This window comes from Bufo bufo, chromosome 7 (genome assembly GCF_905171765.1).
Source record: "Bufo bufo chromosome 7, aBufBuf1.1, whole genome shotgun sequence".
In the NCBI taxonomy this organism is placed as follows: Eukaryota; Metazoa; Chordata; class Amphibia; order Anura; family Bufonidae; genus Bufo; species Bufo bufo.
This window is the reverse complement of record NC_053395.1, coordinates 178,624,423-178,642,704: the sequence shown is the minus strand read 5'-3', so window position 1 is coordinate 178,642,704 and position 18,282 is coordinate 178,624,423. Positions and strand designations below refer to the sequence as shown.

The window sequence follows — 18,282 nt, the reverse complement described above, 5'->3', positions numbered from 1 at the left end:
CCACAGGTCCTGTTCAGCAAAGGAGACAGAAGGAGATGCCGGGCTACGCGATCAAGTGGACTAAGGTGAGTTAAATTATTTATTTATTTTTTAACCCCTCCAGCGCTATTTTACTATGCATTCTGTATTCAGAATGCTATTATTTTCCCTTATAACTATGTTATAAGGGAAATAATACATTCTACAGAACACCGATCCCAAGCCCGAACTTCTGTGAAGAAGTTCGGGTTTGGGTACCAAACATGCACGATTTTTCTCACGCGAGTGCAAAACGCATTACAATGTTTTGCACTCGCGCGGAAAAATCGCTGGTGTTCCCGCAACGCACCCGCACATTTTCCCGCAACGCCCGTGTGAACCCAGCCTAAAACATGATTTTCTTTGTTTCAAAAATGCTGTTATTGTGTAAAACTTTAATAAATAAAAAACGTATACATATTAGGTATCACCGTATCCATAATCACCTGCTGTATGAAAATATCACATGACCTAACCCCTCAGATGAACACCGTAAAAAAATAAAATATAAACGTTGTCAAAAAAGCAATTTTTTTTCACCTTAAATCACAAAAAGTGTAATACCAAGCAATCAAAAAGTCATACACACTCCAAAATTGTACCAATAAAACAGTCATCTCCTCCCGCAAAAAATGAGACCCTACATAAGACAGTCGCCAAATTCGAACATTGTAATTAACAAAAAATAAAAATTATGCCAAAACAGCTATTTTTTGTTACCTTGCAATATAGAGCAACCAAAAATCATATGTACCCTAAAATAGTACCAACAAAACTGCCACCTTATCCCGTAGTTTCCAAAATGGAGTAATTTTTTTGGGAGTTTCTAGGGGTGCATCAGGGGGTCTTCAAATGTGACATGGCCCTCCAAAAACCATATGGCATTCCTTTCCTTCTGCGCCCTGCCTTGTGCCTGTACAGCGGTTTACGATCACAAATGGGGTGTTTCAGTAATCTACAGAATCAGGGTAATAAATATTGAGTTTTGTTTGGCTGTTAACCCTTGCATTGTTACTGAAAAAAATTGATTAAAATGGAAAATCTGCCAAAAAAGTAAAATTCTGAAATTTCATCTCCATTTTCTTTTAATTCTTGTAGAATACTTAAAGGGTTAACAAAGTTTGTAAAATCAGTTTTGAATACCTTGAGGGGTGTAGTTTCTAAAATGGGGTCATTTTTGGGTGGTTTCTATTATGTAAGCCTCACAAAGTGACTTCAGACCTGAACTTGTCCATAAAAAGAGGGTTTTGGAAATTTTCTGAAAAATTTCAAGATTTGCTTCTAAACCTCTAAGCCTTGTAACGTCCCCAAAAAATAAAATGGCATTCACAAAATGATCCAAACATGAAGTAGACATATGGGGAATGTAAAGTAATAACTATTTTTGGAGGTATTACTATTCTATTATAAAAATAGAGAAATTGAAATTTGGAAATTTGCTAATTTTTCCACATTTTTGGCAAATTTGGTATTTTTTTATTAATTAAAAATGAATTTTTTTTACTCAATTTTACCACTGTCATGAAGTACAATATGTTACGAGAAAAAATCTCAGAATGGCCTGGATAAGTAAAAGCGTTTTAAAGTTATTACCACATGAAGTGACACATGTCAGATTTGCTAAAAATGGCCAGGTCCTGAAGGTAAAAACTAGCTTGGTCTTGAAGGGGTCAAGGGTGAAGAACTTTACCGCCAATCTTCTTTTCTGTGAGAATCAGAACAGACAGAGCAACGAGTTAGCCTGTGTTTAAATCACGTTGTGGAATAGGCACCCACTGACTGCTCTATTTTAGAGTGCCCTTTTGACATATGTTCAGGGGATATGGAACTGCATACTTTTTTCTGCTTTACAGAAAAGCATAGTGAACTGCACTCTTCAGCAGAGGCATCCTGCAAAGAAATGCTAACATTGCTGTAATGTGTCTAAGGGTGTTGTGAGCATCTGTATGATATATAATTGTAAAAATGTTCTGCACACACATTGGGAGATTTGGGAACATAAACCCAAAAAGGGTTAGAGAATAGAGCTTTAAAGGTTATAGACGTCTCTGGCAGGGAAAGTTCAGGTTACCCTGATTTGAAAAGGTTGCACTGCATTTCAGCATGCAGTCTCTTTCATAATTCATTTTCAGACCCCTTGATATTCAATGTGAAACCTGCTCCTGGTTTCAGATTTTCCCTCCCAGTAATGAATGCAGGACATGAGGACTGTGTGTCCACAATACTGCTACCTTCACTAGATGTCATGTAAGAATACACCTTCATTCATAGACTGATTCCCACAGCTCCAGCCCATGAGGGATCTCTTATTCCTTATGCTGACAGAAACTGATTCCGAGGATTGTATAATTTCCAGTTCACTCTGTAGTTCGTCCTGAGCACTTTCTTCCCTATCTACAGTACATTCCAATATGGTACAACCTATATGATCCTCTCTCCTAGAAAAGGTGGATGCTGTCCCTCACCCCAAGACTCTGATCTGTTGTGCACAACTCCTCCCTTCTCCTTGCTGGTATCAATAAGACTAAGAGGAAGATAAGGTAGAGCAGAGATGTCAGAAATGGGAGTAGTGTGCTGCAGGACAGTAATTAGAGATACGCGAATCGAAGCTGACGAAGTGGAATTAGATCCGAATTTCAGGAAAAATTTGATTCGCACCGAAGCTGAATTTCCTCACGCTAAAATGGCTGCTACACTTGTGAGGACATGGAGCAAGGAACTCTGGGAAGGCGGGATCCCCCATAAAGCCATGCATGCAGCCAATCAGCAGTCAGCCAGCCCTGTGATGTCACAGCACTATAAATAGCCTTAGCATCTTGGATTCTGACATTTACCAGCAAACTTAGTGCAGGGAGAGATGTCAGCAGGCGCTAGGGACAGTGATAGAAAAGACTTGATTCTGGTGAAAAAACAATTTAAAAGTGCAGGGAAAGGATAGGGAGGAATTATTCCGCAGCATTGATGTAGAACAGGGTTTAGTAGGGGAGGTTACAGACTGGGTAATAGGAACAATCCTACACCTTGTTGCACTGACTGGGGATCCAAATTGCCATTATACAGCTCTGTCATTCCAGCAGAATCGTTCTTGTTATTGGGGTGCAAGTGCTGTTTGATACAGCCATTAACAGGGTTTATTACAAGGAAATATTTCTACAGTACATCTTATTTACCCTTGTGCCATGCAGTTATATGTTTTAAAGCCCTTTTTGCCGTGTATTAGTGGCAAAAGAAAAATATATTTGCCCTTGTGCGGTGCAGTTATATTTTCTAAAGCCCTGTTTGCCGTGTATTAGTGGCAAAATAAAAATATATTCGCCGTTAAGCATTGCACTTATATGTTGAAAAGCCTTTTGTGTAGTGGAAAAGTGGAAAAAAATTAGGACCTAATTGCCGTTCAACGGTGCAGTTATATATTCTAAAGCACTGTTTGCCGTGTATTAGTGGCAAAAGAAAAATATATGCGCCGTTCAGCGTTGCACTTATATGTTGAAAAGCCTTGTGTAGTGGAAAAGTAGGAAAAAAATAAGGGCCTATTTGCCGTTCAGCGGTGCAGTTATATGTGGTAAAGCCCTTTTTGCGGTATGGACCGAATTATGTAGTGATGACCTTTTTTATGTGAAACAGGCTTTTTTGGGAAAAATTGATGGGTGATTGTAGACTTTGTTCTGTATGAACAGAATTCCATTATCCTTTCATTGGTAAAAATTTTTATTTCAAACAAGTTTTTTTCGGGAAAATTGATGGGTGATTATAGACCTCCTTTTGCTGTATGGACCAAATTACGTAGTGGTGAAATTTTTTATGTGAAACAGGCTTTTTGGGAAAAATTGATGGGTGATTGTAGACTTTGTTCTGTATGAACCGAATTTTATTATGCTTTCATTGGTGAAATTTTTTATTTCAAACATGTTTTTTGGGGAAAATTGATGGATGATTGTATACTTCCTTTTGCTGTATGGACCGAATTACATCATCATGGGTCCTGCAGTAAACATAATGAAGACGCTAATGACAACACACCAGCAGACTTTGCCTTTACCATCTATTCACAATTAAATCAAGCAGCTTCAGTAAGTTGAAAAAATGTATGTGTTTTTATCTGCTCCGTCTGCATTCGATCTCCACAGCACACAAGACATGACAGGAGAGCCTCTGCTTTGGAGTCCAAGTCCAATTTCTTAAGATCAGGAATTCCATCAGAATTGTGCGTAACATTCTTGCTCCCTGTGCAAAGCCATAACAAAAGGACTCCGTAGGCATACACATCAGAGGAAGCTGAAGCTGTTTGCCCCAATTTTAATTCAGGAGCAGTAAACAGCGGGAAGCAAATAGAGGTGGCTGAACTCCGCTGCTCTGTATCTCTTGTGAAGTCAATGTCTCTAACTATGCTCCTCTCGCGATTTACAGCAAATACATTATTTTCATGTAGCGATCCAAGAATTATGTTGGAGGCATGTAGTGTATGCAAGCCATGTGCGACCCCTCTCATCACTCTCACACTGTTCTGCACCTGGTTTGCCTGGGCGAACGGAGTCACACAGGGGAAGAACTGCTCCGTGTCCTTCAGCAAGAAATTGAATCCTGGCTTTCTCCGCGACAACTCAAAATCGGAACCATGGTGACCGACAATGGGACGAACATGGTGTGGGTGCTGCGTCAAGGATGGCTCAACCATGCGCCCTGCGTGGCACACGTGTTCAATCTGGTTGTCAAACGGTTCCTGAAGTCTTCCACCCATCTGAAAGACATCCTAAAATCGGCGAGAAAACTTTGCATGCACTTCAGCCACTCGTACACCGCAAAGCACACCCTCCTTGAGCTGCAGTGGCAGAACAGCATCCACCAACATAGGCTGATATGCGACATTTCCACCCGTTGGAATTCCACCCTCCATATGTTGGATCGACTATGCGAACAGAGAAAGGCCATCAACGATTTCTTGATGATCCAAGCGAACAGGAGTACTCCCCTGTGTAACTTCGATGTCAGCCAGTGGCAGCTCATGCGTGACACCTGCCGTTTGCTTAGGCCCTTTGAGGAGGCAACGTTGTCAGTCGCCAGGAGTACGGGATGAACAACAGCATTCCACTGCTTCATGTCCTGGAACAGATGATGGTAAATCTGTCTGGTCAGGGGACTGGAGACATGGCGCCTACATCTCACAGCCACATAAGCCCTGTGGGGGCTGAACTGGAGGAGGAGGAGGACATTGGAGCACAAGCAATGTGTACCGAAATTGGTGGTTTTTCTACACAGGTGACGGGACAGGAGGAGCAGTAGCAGCCGGAGGAGCTACAGGGCGATGAGGAAGATGAGGCAGAGGACCCAGACACACTGTCACTTGCGCAAATCACTTGCGCAAATGGCCCGCTGCATGCTCACTTGCTTGCGTAGTGACAGCCGAATTGTCACCATTCAGCAGAGGGATGACTTCTGGCTCTCCACCTTGTTGGACCCTCGCTACCGGTTCAAAATGGGGGCCTTTATTACACCCGCTGAGAGGGAGGACAAACTGAACTACTATAGAGACATCTTATGTAGTCAGTTGGCCGCTGCCTATCTTCTCCATCGTCCATCCTCTCGCAGGTCTGACCGGGGGGGACCCTCTGTGCTCACGTTCCACTGCCATGGCTGCTGGGGAAGGGTGGGGTGGCAGGATCAGTACCAGCTCCATCAGCAGCAGCCTGAGTCTAGAGTCGCTGATGAGCAGCTTTCTTCACCCGCGTAGTGAAGAAACTACTCACCAGCAGCTAGACATAGAGCAGAACCTGAACCAGCATACTTGGAGTGCACCCTGCCAGCCGCCATTGAAGATCCGCTGGACTACTGGACAGCCAAACTGGATTTGTGGCCGCAACTGGCCGAGTTTGCCCTGGAAAAGCTGTCCTGCCCAGCCAGTAGTGTGGCATCAGAGCGGGTGTTTAGTGTGGCGGAAGCCATAGTTACCCCAAGGAGAACTCGCCTGTCCAGCCTAACTGTGAAGAGACTGACCTTTGTCAAGATGAATCAGGCGTGGATCAGCCAGGATTTCCACCCACAAATGCCTGATGCATCAGACTAGATCATCCATGGTGTCACACCAACACTTTGACAAAAGAGACCGGTTTCTTCTGGCTACCTGCCTCAGCTACTGTTTTGATACTGCCACCCACCTGATTCCAAACATCTGATGCCAAGTGCTCCTTCTTACACCCACCATCCTCCGCGGGTACTGTTTTTTACAGCCACCTCCACACTCTGTCACTGGGTCACTCTGTGGTCTCCTGATGCTGCTACCTCCACAATATGTCACCTTGCCACTATGTAGTCCCTTGATGCTGCTACCTCCACAATATGTCACCTTGCCACTATGTAGTCTCCTGACACTGCTACCTCAACACTATGTCACCTTGCCACTCTGTGGCCTCCTCATGCTTCTGTAACCTCCACACTGTCACCTTGCCACTCTGTGGTCTCCTGATGCTTCTGGTACCTCCACAATATGTCACCTTGCCACTCTGTGGCCTCCTGATGCTGCCGCCACCTCCACACTATGTCACCTTGCCACTCTGTGGCCTCCTCATGCTGCCGCCACCTCACCACTATGTCATAGGGCCACTCTGTGGACTTCTCATGCTGTTCCCACCCATTTCATGACTGGGCCACTATTTAGCCTTTTTGGCTTGGCTGACATCATCATTTATTTGACCCTTCTTCTGATCTGTCAAAAGGAAGGAAAAATGACAGGCACAACCGATCTTCTCTGTGTAGCAGCTGTAAGGCCTGTATGGTCCAATCAGAATTGGCTTATGATTTGGTAGCCAAAAGCAGGAGTGGGTACAAAACACAGAAGACATGCAAATATTCAGTTCACGTGTCATCTCTGTTTTGGATCCACTCCTGTTTTTTTGGCATTAGCAATACTGATGGATTACTGACCAAATGCTGACCGAGTGAAGGCGGATGCTCCACAAACAGGATCCGTTTTTGTGGGTTACTGTTCTGATGGATCAGAGGAAGGGCAAAATAATCAGTGACATCAACACAAACTTGTCGGGGGGCTCTACTTGTATAAGCGTTCAATAGAACAGGTTCTGTAGACATCTGAGGCTACTTTCACACTAGCGTTCGGGTGTCCGCTCATGAGCTCCGTTTGAAGGGGCTCACAAGCGGCCCCGAACGCATCCGTACTGCCCTAATGCATTCTGAGTGGACGCGGATCCGCTCAGAATGCATCAGTCTGGCAGCGTTCAGCCTCCGCTCCGCTCAGCAAGCGGACACCTGAACGCTGCTTGCAGCGTTCGGGTGTCCGCCTGGCCGTGCGGAGGCAAGCGGATCCGTCCAGACTTACAATGTAAGTCAATGGAGACGGATCCGTTTGAAGATGACACAATATGGGTCAATCTTCAAACGGATCCGCCCCCCGTTGACTTTCAATGTAAAGTCTGGACGGATCCGTTCAGGCTACTTTCACACTTAGAATTTTTTTTAAACTATAATGCAGACGGATCCGTTCTGAATGGATCCAAACGTCTGCATTATAGGAGCGGATCCGTCTGTGCAGACATCAGACGGACCCGCTCTGAACGGTAGTGTGAAAGTAGCCTATGTGGAATCAGCTGACGACGTGTAAAAGGAGTTAGCTTCTTCTTAGCGCTAACATTGACCTGTAAGGCTGAGTTCATACTTTAGTTATTTGGTCAGTTTTGGTACAGTGACTGCCCAAATAAGTGAAGTGTGCAGTGATTCTAAGAGTGACTCCTGTCATCTGCATGTCAAACGGACTCACAGTATTATTTCACTACCAAAGCAGACTCCCTATGCGTGTTACTGCAAGGCACCACTGTAAAGGCTCTCTGCAGCCAGGAAATAGCCATTTTTAACCAAATTCGTCGCGAATATATTCGGATCAAGCCATATTTTTTCATTAAAATTCGGCGAATCGGTGAATCAAATTTTTTAAAAATTCACTCATCTCTAAGCTATTTGAATGAGCTGCTCATACTCTACAGTAGCAAAATAAGACATTTTTCATTAAGACTATTTAGAAAGTTCACTGTCTTTTCCATGACTATTAGAGTAAGTTATTGTGTGAGTGTGTATATCAGGAAGAACACTATACCTGACCATTACATGACTTATATTCTACACTTTTAGCCTGTTTCTCTGGTTGTCATTTTCCCTGAGATACTGTGAGGAGACTTGCTGCTATGATGTCTCCCATATACAGAACAAAAACAACAGGAGATTCTGCTGACTAACAATATTGCTTAGAGGAACAGCAGCAGCAGCAGCATAGAAGCCATTATAGAGAAGTACTCAACTGTATAGATGTAATACCATGCACTCATGTACAGTGGACATAAAAAATCTATACACCCCTGTTAAAATGTCAGGTTTCTGTGCTGTAAAAAAATGAGACAAAGATAAATAATTTCAGAACTTTTTCCAGCTTTAATGTGACCTATAAACTGTACAACTCAATTGAAAAACTAACTAAAATCTTTTAGGCGGAGGGAAGAAAACAAAAAAAAAAAATATGTGGTTGCATAAGTGTGCACACCCTCTTATAACTGGGGATGTAGCTGTGTTCAGAATTAAGCAATCACATTCAAAATCATGTTAAGACCTCTTTCCCACGGGCGTGTGCACCCCGTTGCCGTATTGCGGACCGCATTTGCGGATCCCCAATACACGGGCGCCGTTCCGTGGGCATTCCGCATCACGGATGCGGACCCATTCACTTCAATGGGTCCGCAAATCCGGAGATGCGGAATGGTGCAGAATGGTGCGGAACCCCGGAACGAACGGAGTGCTTCCGTTGGGTTTCATCCCGTACTTCCGTTCCGCAAAAAGATAGAACATGTCCTATCTTTTTGCGGAACGGCCGGATCGCGGACCCATTCAAGTGAATGGGTCCGAGATCCGCTGCGGCTGCCCCACGGACTGTGCTCGTGCATTGCGGCCCGTGGGAAAGAGGCCTTAAATAAGAGTCAGCATACAACTGACATAATTTAAAGTGCCTCTGTTTAACCCCAAATAAAGTTCAGCTGCTCTAGTTGGTCTTTTCTGAAATTTTCTTAGTCGCATCCCACAGCAAAAGCCATGGTCCACAGAGAGCTTCCAAAGCATCAGAGGGATCTCATTGTTAAAAGGTATCAGTCAGGAGAAGGGTACAAAAGAATTTCTAAGGCATTAGATATACCATGGAACACAGTGAAGACAGTCATCATCAAGTGGAGAAAATATGGCACAACAGTGACATTACCAAGAACTGGACGTCCCTCCACAATTGATGGAAAGACGAGAAGAAAACTGGTCTGGGAGGCTACCAAGAGGCCTACAGCAACATTAAAGGAGCTGCAGGAATATCTGGCAAGTACTGGCTGTGTGGTACATGTGACAACAATCTCCCGTATTCTTCATATGTCTGGGCTATAGGGTAGAGTGGCAAGACGTAAGCCTTTTCTTACAAAGAAAAACATCCACGCCAGGCTACATTTTGCAAAAACACATCGGAAGTCTCCCAAAAGCATGTGGGAAAAGGTGTTATGGTCTGATGAAACCAATATATGTTTGGCGCAAAAACAACACTGCACATCACCAAAAGAACACCATACCTACAGTAAAGCATGGTGGTGGCAGCATCATGCTTTGGGGCTGTTTTTCCTCAGCTGGAACTGGGGCCTGAGTTAAGCTACAGGGAATTATGAACAGTTCCAGATACCAGTCAATATTGGCACAAAACCTTCAGGCTTCTACTAGAAAGCTGAACATGAAGAGGAACTTCATCTTTCAGCATGACAACAACCCAAAGCATACATCCAATTCAACAAAGGAATGGCTTCACCAGAAGAAGATTAAAGTTTTGGAATGGCCTAGACCTGAATCCAATTGAAAATCTGTGGGGTGATCTGAAGAGGGCTGTGCACAGGAGATGCCCTCGCAATCTGACAGATTTGGAGTGTTTTTGCAAAGAAGAGTGAGCAAATCTGGCCAAGTCAAAATGTGCCATGCTGATAGACTCATACCCAAAAAGACTGAGTGCTGTAATAAAATCAAAAGGTGCTTCAACAAAGTATTAGTTTAAGGGTGTGCACACTTATGCAGCCATATTATTTTATTTTTATATTTTTTCTTCCCTCTACCTAAAAGATTTCAGTTTGTTTTTCAATTGAGTTGTACAGTTTATAGGTCACATTAAAGGTGGAAAAAGTTCCACATTTCACAGTGACTTAAGCCAAGTATGAAAGTTATCCCCTATCCACAGGCTAGGGGATAACCAACTTATCAGTGGGGGTCTAACCACTGGGACATCCACCAATTCTGAGACCAGGGGTCCCATGTTTCCATCCTGATGGAGCAGCAGGCCACACCATTCATTCTCTATGGGACTGCTGGAGATATCTTAGTACATCACTCGGTATGTGTTTGCTTGCGCTTTTTTGTACTTCATCTTTAGTGGTGTTTTTTTTTGCCCCTGCTTTTTTTCCAGGATTTTTGCTAGAAAAACCACCAGCTTCAGATGTTAGAAAAACAAAGCACACAAACACTTTTGTGCCACTGGCATTTTTGTTGATTTGGGGGGGGGGGGGTGTCCTTTGTCTTTCTTGCTTTTTTTTGTTCAAAAACTCAGCCCGCTGGAACTATTGCCATTTTTTCAAGCATTTTGATATCAGCTCCTTTCTAGATGAAAAATACCATAAAGAAATGCAAGTGGGCAAAACACCGGTGTTTTAGACGCCAATCTTAATAAAGCCCCATACCTGGCGGTGGATCTGTCGGAGTTATGAAGAGGCGCTGACCTGTCAATAACTTCAGCGGATCCTGTTTCAATTCTAAATATAAGGCAGCTTCTGAGCTGTCTTACAATTAGACCATTTTCGAGGTGTAGAAAATGATAAATGAGACTGGCCAAGACGCCCACAATTTTAGAACTGGCGCGAGAGGGTAGAAGTCGCAGATAGCGGCGCAACTAACCATTTTTTCGCCATCTGCGCCTGAAATACACCTATTTAGGTGTATTTCAGCTTAGTAAATGCCCCCCATGGTTTGCAAAAACAAACGCCCAGAAAACCCCCACAAAATGTGGCAAAAAAATGCAGGTGGTCGAAAAAACGCAAGATTTTATTCTGGAATATTTAAAGTGGTAAAATAGTGTAGGAACCCTAATAAAATACATTGCAATTTGTTTCCAGTATTTCCTATTTTTACCACATTGTTTTTGCCTGCCACACACTGTATATGAGTGCTACTGCTATCCGATGACAACATAGGAAAAGCAGGTAGAAATCTCTTGCAGACATCACTAGGAGGAGTAGTAGTTATCGTCTGTTTTTTAAATGAGTCGACTGCTGTGACTTTTAGGCTAGGTCTACACGACGTCATTGATGTCGCACCAATGTCGCGCAACAATTTTTATAATGATAGTCTATGGTGTCGCACTGCGACATGCGACATGCTGCGACTGCAACAGTTGCAAAAAATCCATTCGGAATGTTTTTTTTTTCCGACTGCCGCGTCGCAGTCGCAGCATATCGCATGTTGCAGTGCAACACCATAGACTATCATTATAAAAATTGTCGTGCGACATTGGTGCGACATCAATGTCGCGCGACACATGTTGCAGTGTAGTTGTGTCCTATGTGTCGCGCGACAAATGTCGTTGTCGTGTAGACCTAGCCTTAGCCCACAGATATAGCAGGGAAAACACTATTTTAAGACATTCCATTCTCACTTAAAATAGTCATTGCCTCCCTTGCTATGTCTTGCTGCAGCTGTTTGCAGCGTGGGTCTGTTCTAGACATTTTCACCGTTGTAACTCGTTCTAAGCAAGGATCTCAGGCTACAAAAATACCAACGGGAGTGGGGGGGGGGGGGTGGATGACGGGTTTTAAATGAATGGGAGATTTCCATTTTGTCTGCCTAATTACAGAAATGCCCCTTTCATCCAGCACCTGACAGTCCAGGCACCAGCACTTGTTTCTAGGACAGAACTTCAATAAAGGCTACATTTACATAACCGTATGTATTTTGCGGTCCGCAAAACACTGATCCGCAAAAAATACTGATTATTTCCTTTTGGCATCCATATTGCATCGTTTTTTTTTTCGCATTGTAAAATTCTTATACTTACCGCAAAATGGTTAAGAATAGGACATGCTCTATATTTTTTGCGAGGCTATGGTGCTACAGAACGGACATAAAGATGCCGACAGCATTTTTTGCAGAACCATAGAAATGAATCGATCTGTATCCTATCCGCAAAAAAAACGGAACAGACATGGAAACAAAATATATTTATGTGCATGTAACCAAATTTTGTAAACTCATCGATGAAAATCATTATTGTTTTTTTGTGTTCAGCATAGTCTTGAATCCACTTTGCAGGAAGTTTCTGCAATGAGTGGCCATGGACTGTCCAGTGACATTTTCAGCACATGCCCAGTGAAACAGTTGAAGCTGATGCCCTCAGTTGAACTGGAAGAGCGCAGGCGCAGGCAGTGTTCGACACTGCGCCTGTTGGCTATGCTGAAGGGAAAGGGTAGGCGCGGTTATTGGCTGCTAGTGACATAGCAGGGGCAGAGCAACGGCGCTGCTGAGGGCATAGTGTATGAGCAGAGGAGAGGCGTGCTTGGGCTCTGTAGGGGAGCGGGCCTGGGCACTCGATGGGGCGTTCCTGGGCACCTTTGAATGAAAATAACGCACCTCTGGGCACTTTAATGCCTCATTAGAATAAGGAGTAAAGTGGATCTCATGAAGATATAATACCAGCTCCAAAGATTCCCTTTAAGACATCAGCTCCATCACATGCTGTTCTAGAAATGTTGCCTGAATGCCCTATGTAGGAACCCCAAGGTGGCACATGGAGTGCTTGAATGTTGGTCAGTGTGGTCTGTGCATTGCTGTAGATTTGCGCATTAAGGTGCTTTTAGACAGGCCGATAATCAGGCTATGGGCTTGTTCACACAACCGTGTGAAGCCCGTGCTGTGGACCGCAAAATTGTTGTCCGCAATGCACAGGCACCGACCGTGGCCCAGCCGCATGGGGATCGTGGACCCATTCACTTGAATGGGTCCGCGATTCCTCCGTTCCGCAAAAAGATAGAGCATGTTCCCAGAAAGCACTCCATAGCGCTTCCGTAGTGTTCCGTTCCGCACCGTTCTGCATCTCCGGATTTGCGGATCCACTGAATTGAATGGGTCCGCATCCGTGAAGCGGAATGCACAAGGAACGGTGCCCATGTATTGCGGATCCGCAAATGCGGTCCGCAATACGGCAACGGGCAGCACACGCTCGTGTGAACGAGCCCTAATTATGAGGGTTCGAAGAAACGCTCGTTCACAATAATTAGCCTACGTAAAAGGTGTCGGGGATCACCCGATGAACATTTCATTTGGTGATCCTGTCTTTCAGTCTACACCTTAGATCAGGGGTAGGCAACCTCCGGCACTCCAGGTGTTGTGAAACTACAACTCCCAGCATGCATACTTACTCTTCTCCAAAACTCCCATAAAAATGAATGGAGCATGCTGGGAATTGTAGTTCCACAACAGCTGGAGTGCTGAAAGTTGCTGATCCCTGCCTTAGATCTTCATTTCTGTGCACCCGATCGTGCTGTGTAAACAGGGATCTGCCGCTCAGGAACAAGGATTTTCAAAGCGGACAAGTGATAATTGTAGCAATCGCTCGTCCTCATACAGTGGAGGTCACAGATGCATGTATATGCTGCTGTCATCTCCGCTGACACCTTAAGGGCTTATTCACACGACCCGTAATGCGTACCGCATTTGCAGATCCGCAATACACGGGTCCCGTTCCGTGGCCATTCCGCATCACGGATGCGGACCCATTCATTTCAATAGGTCCGTAAATCCGGAGATGTGGAACGGAACCATGGAACGGAACACTACGGAAGCACTACAGAGTGCTTTCTGAGGTTCCGTTCCGTGCTTCCGGACCGCAAAATTATAGCGCTTGCTCTATCTTTTTGCGGAACGGAGGGATCGCGGACCCATTCAAGTGAATGGGGCCGCGATCCCTATGCGGCTGCCACACGGCAGGTGCCCGTGCTTAGCGGACCTCAATTTGCGGTCCACAGCACGGGCACGGGTTTTACACGGAGGTGTGAATAAGCCCTAAGATGAATGGGGACGTGAGCTGTCCGTGGAGAACACGAACAGCACGCGTGAAACACTGATGTGTAAATGAGGCTTTACTCCCACAGAAGTGAATGAAGCATTCTGGGAGTTGTAGTTTCAGATCAGCTGGAGCGGCGGAGGTTGCTGATCCCTGATGTAAAAGGAACTTTTCTCTTAGGCTAGGGCTGCACGGCGACATGACAAGAAGTCGCACGGGCAAAAAGGGTACAACTGCCCTACGACGTGTCACGCGACTTCTTGTCACAGAAAAGTTGCGCAACATTTTTTGTATAGATAGCCAATGGTGCAACATGCGACATGCAACATGCTGCGACTGCAACACAACACAAAAATCCAACTTGGATGCAGCATCCCGCATGTTGCAGTGCGACACCATTGACTATCTTTACATATATGTTGCACGATTTTTCTGTGACAAGAAGTCACGTGACACCTGTCACCGTGTAGCCCTACCCTTATTCATGAAGGAACATGGAAGAAATGTTTCTGTTCACATAATGAGATTGTCTACAATTTGCAAAATTCAAAACAATACCATAGTGTGAGCACGGCACTCCAATGTCGTATCTCCGTCCCCAGCTATTGGAATTCCTGTGAATTGAATTTTGATGAACATCAAAACAGTTACGTGAAATCAAATGTCCGGAAATACATATGAGGGAGAGTTCACGTCTCCGTTTCTCTTCCATCAAAAGAACAGAAAAAAAAAACTGGATCCTGTAAAAAAAAAAAAAAAAAAGGATCCTGTGCATCAATTATCCAGTCTGCAAATTGCGATTCTGCAAAACACAGATACTGGCCGCGTGCGCTCCACAATTTGCAGAACGGAACAGGCCGCCCATAATAGAAATGCCTTTTTTTTTGCAGGGCCACAGAACAGAACAGAACAGATGCAGACTGCATATTTTGCAGCCGCATTGAAAAAAATGGGTCCGCATGAGAGCTGCCGTCGTGTGCATGAGCCCTTAGGCTACATGCACACGACCGTATGTGTTTTGCGGTCCGCAAATTGCGGATCTGCAAAAAAAAACGGATGACGTTCCGTATGGCATCTGTTTTTTTTTTTTGCAGATACGTTTTTTTTGCGGATCCATTGTAATAATGCTTATCCTTGTCCGCAAACTAGAAAAAAATAGGACATGCACAATTTTTTTTGCGGAGCAACGGAACGGACATACTGATGCGGACAGCACACGGAAACAAAATATGGTCGTGTGCATGAGGCCTTAGGCCTATTGCACACGATCGTATGGCTTTTTCAGTGTTTTGCGGTCCGTTTTTCACAGATCCATTGTTCCGGTTTTTGTTTCCTTTGTGCTTTTGTTTCTGTTCCGTTTTTCCGTTTCGTTTTTCCGTATGGCATATACAGTATACAGTAATTACATAGATAAAATTGGGCTGGGCATAACATTTTCAATAGATGGTTTAGCAAAAAACGGAACGGAAACGGAAGACATACGGATGCATTTCCGTATGTGTTCAGTTTTTTTTGCGGACCCATTGACTTGAATGGAGCCACGGAACGTGATTTGCGGTCAATAATAGGACATGTTCTATGTTAAAACGGAACGGAAAAACGGAAATGCGGAAACGGAATGCATACGGAGTACATTCCGTTTTTTTTGCGGAACCATTGAAATGAATGGTTCCGTATACGGACCGTATACGGAACGCAAAAAACGGCCAGTAAACGGGAAAAAAAAACGGTTGTGTGCAGGGGGCCTTAGGACTCCTGCACACGACCGTTTGTATTTTGCGGTCCGCAAAAAACAGATCCGCCAAAAAAATGGATGGCGTCCGTGTGCATTCTGTATTTTGCGGAACGGAACAGCTGGCCCCTAATAGAACAGTACTATCCTTGTCCGTAATGCAGACAATAATAGGACATGTTCTATTTTTTGGCAGAACAGAAATACGGAAACGGAATGCACATGGAGTCCCTTAAAATGAATGGTTCAGCCTACGGTTCTCAAAAAAAAAAATGGAACGGACATGAAAGAAAATACGTTTGTGCGCATGAGCCCTAAACGGGATGTCCATCACAAAAATAGAGGAAAAATATACGGAATAGTAAAATATTGTTATTAGTACTCAGGTTTTTATTGAATGTGCTGTAACATGAAAATCATTCATTGATTGGTTTAGGAAAAAGCTGCCAACCCCAGGGCAGAAGAAAAGTTTACGTGAAGTTCTACGCAGCCATGTGCAAGTCCACCCCCGTGACATCAGTGGTACCAAGACGCTAAAGGTTAATAATACTACGTGATGCACCATACAAAACTATCTGAATACTCTTAAAAAAAAAAAACAACACTTTAAAAATACCAGCAGAGGCGATACGGTTACTAGGCCAGCGTGCGGCCATAACATGCATTAACTGCTTCATTGCTGGCGAAGGTCACGAGCAGTAAGTATTTATAGGGTAATGTAACCCCTTACTGAAGAGCTTGCAGATAATAGGCAACGATGACGTGCAGCATAGAAAGGGTTAACCCTACAGCGCTTACCTTGAGAATAGCAATCACAACTCTACATTCCCCGGCTTGGATGGCCACGGAACTGACGGTGGTCGTTGATAGCTGTCCGGTTGGATTCCCTTCGCCAGACATGATGTCCCAAAGAGAAAACCTGCAAACTCTCCAGTAAAGATCTGAGATTTAAAGGCCCCCTTCCTCTCTACCACGACCACTTGTAAAAGTAGTGACCAGGGATATTTGAAATCATTGAGGAGAAGGCTCAGCCAGCCCTGATGACACGAGCAGGAGGAAAGAACAGGAGGTTAAAAATAGAGAGTCCCATTGAGTTTATCATCCTCCAGCTGACACTCCCCTAACTTCCCAGCACCGATCGCCCAGTGCACTTGTACTCTACTATCAGAGATGTGGAGGTCGCCCGCAGTCCTCGGCTTCTGGACGAGCAAATGGAAAAAATAACTAAATTAGCTCCCACTGCACATTATCAGCGAGGACTTTATAATTAGCGCGCTTATTATTAACTCTACTGTACAGTGTACCCCCGACATATGCAAATAGATTGAACAGCGCCCTCCAAATAAAAATAACTGGGTAACATATGTCCCCTTTGCCTTGTTTTGTGCCACCTCCATGCTACTTAGGGTTTATTCACATGATCGTATTTCTTTTCCGTTTTTTTTACAGGTCCGTATGCGGAACCATTCAATTCAATGGGGCTTGGAAAAAACAGAAATGACTCCGTGTGCATTCCGTGTCTGTAGCTCCGTGTGTCCGTTCAGCAAAAAAGCTAGAACTTGTCCTATTCTTGTCCATTTTGCGAAGGACAGGCATTGTTACAATGGATACGCAAAAAAACGGGCGTCACATCAATGTCATCCACAAAATACATACGGTTGTGAGCATGAGGCCTTATAGAGAGAATATACCATGGTCAAAAATAAATATAAAATTACTGACAGTTGTAATAGGAGATGAGCAAATCGAATAAAAAAAAAAAAAGCGGGTCAAACTACAATTCTTTGATAGATTCGGGCAAATTTATCAATATGGCAATTTCTCAGATGAAGAAGAAGGAACACATGACTCCAAGCAGTGTGCGTATACAAACATCAGCAGGCATTTGTCGCTAAAAAGTAAAAAAGTTTCAGGCCATTGTTAAAAAAATATAAAAACATTTACAAATCCTACAGGGCAGTTTGTTACCACCGGCAGCCATGCGTTTACCCATAGCAGTATATGTCTCTGTCAATGCTGGAGTGGTGTGAACCCCTTAAGGACAGGCACATTTTTATTTCAGCGGTTTTTTCCCCCCCTCACATTCCAAGAGCCATAGTTTTTTTAATTTTCCATTCACACAGCCATATAAGGGCTTATATTATGCAGGACAAGTTGTATTTTTCATGGCATCATTTAAATTACCATATCTTGTATTGGAAAACGGGGAAAAAAATGTCACCAAGATTTATTGGGTTGTGATATTGCAACATTCATTGTGCTCTAAAAATGACATGACATCCTTATTTTGCGGGTCAGTACGATTACGGTGATACCAGATTTCTACAGTTTTTATTTTCTTTTTCTACTTTGAAAAAAATCAAAATTTCCTTTACATTGCCATATTCTGACACACATAACGTTTTTATTTTTC

At 43.9% G+C, this 18,282-nt stretch overlaps 1 protein-coding gene across 2 annotated transcripts in view; it reads right to left on the bottom strand.

Annotated features, from left to right (window-relative positions):
- CCDC141 (coiled-coil domain containing 141) overlaps positions 1 to 17,031 on the bottom strand; it is a 177,989-nt gene extending 160,958 nt beyond the window's left edge. For both annotated transcript variants that reach the window (XM_040441010.1, XM_040441011.1), the window contains exon 1: positions 16,668 to 17,031. In XM_040441010.1, coding sequence (XP_040296944.1) covers positions 16,668 to 16,769 — 102 coding nt within the window. In that variant the 5' untranslated portion in view covers positions 16,770 to 17,031. The remainder of the gene's footprint in view (positions 1 to 16,667) is intronic.
- Between the last annotated feature and the right edge of the window lie 1,251 nt (positions 17,032 to 18,282).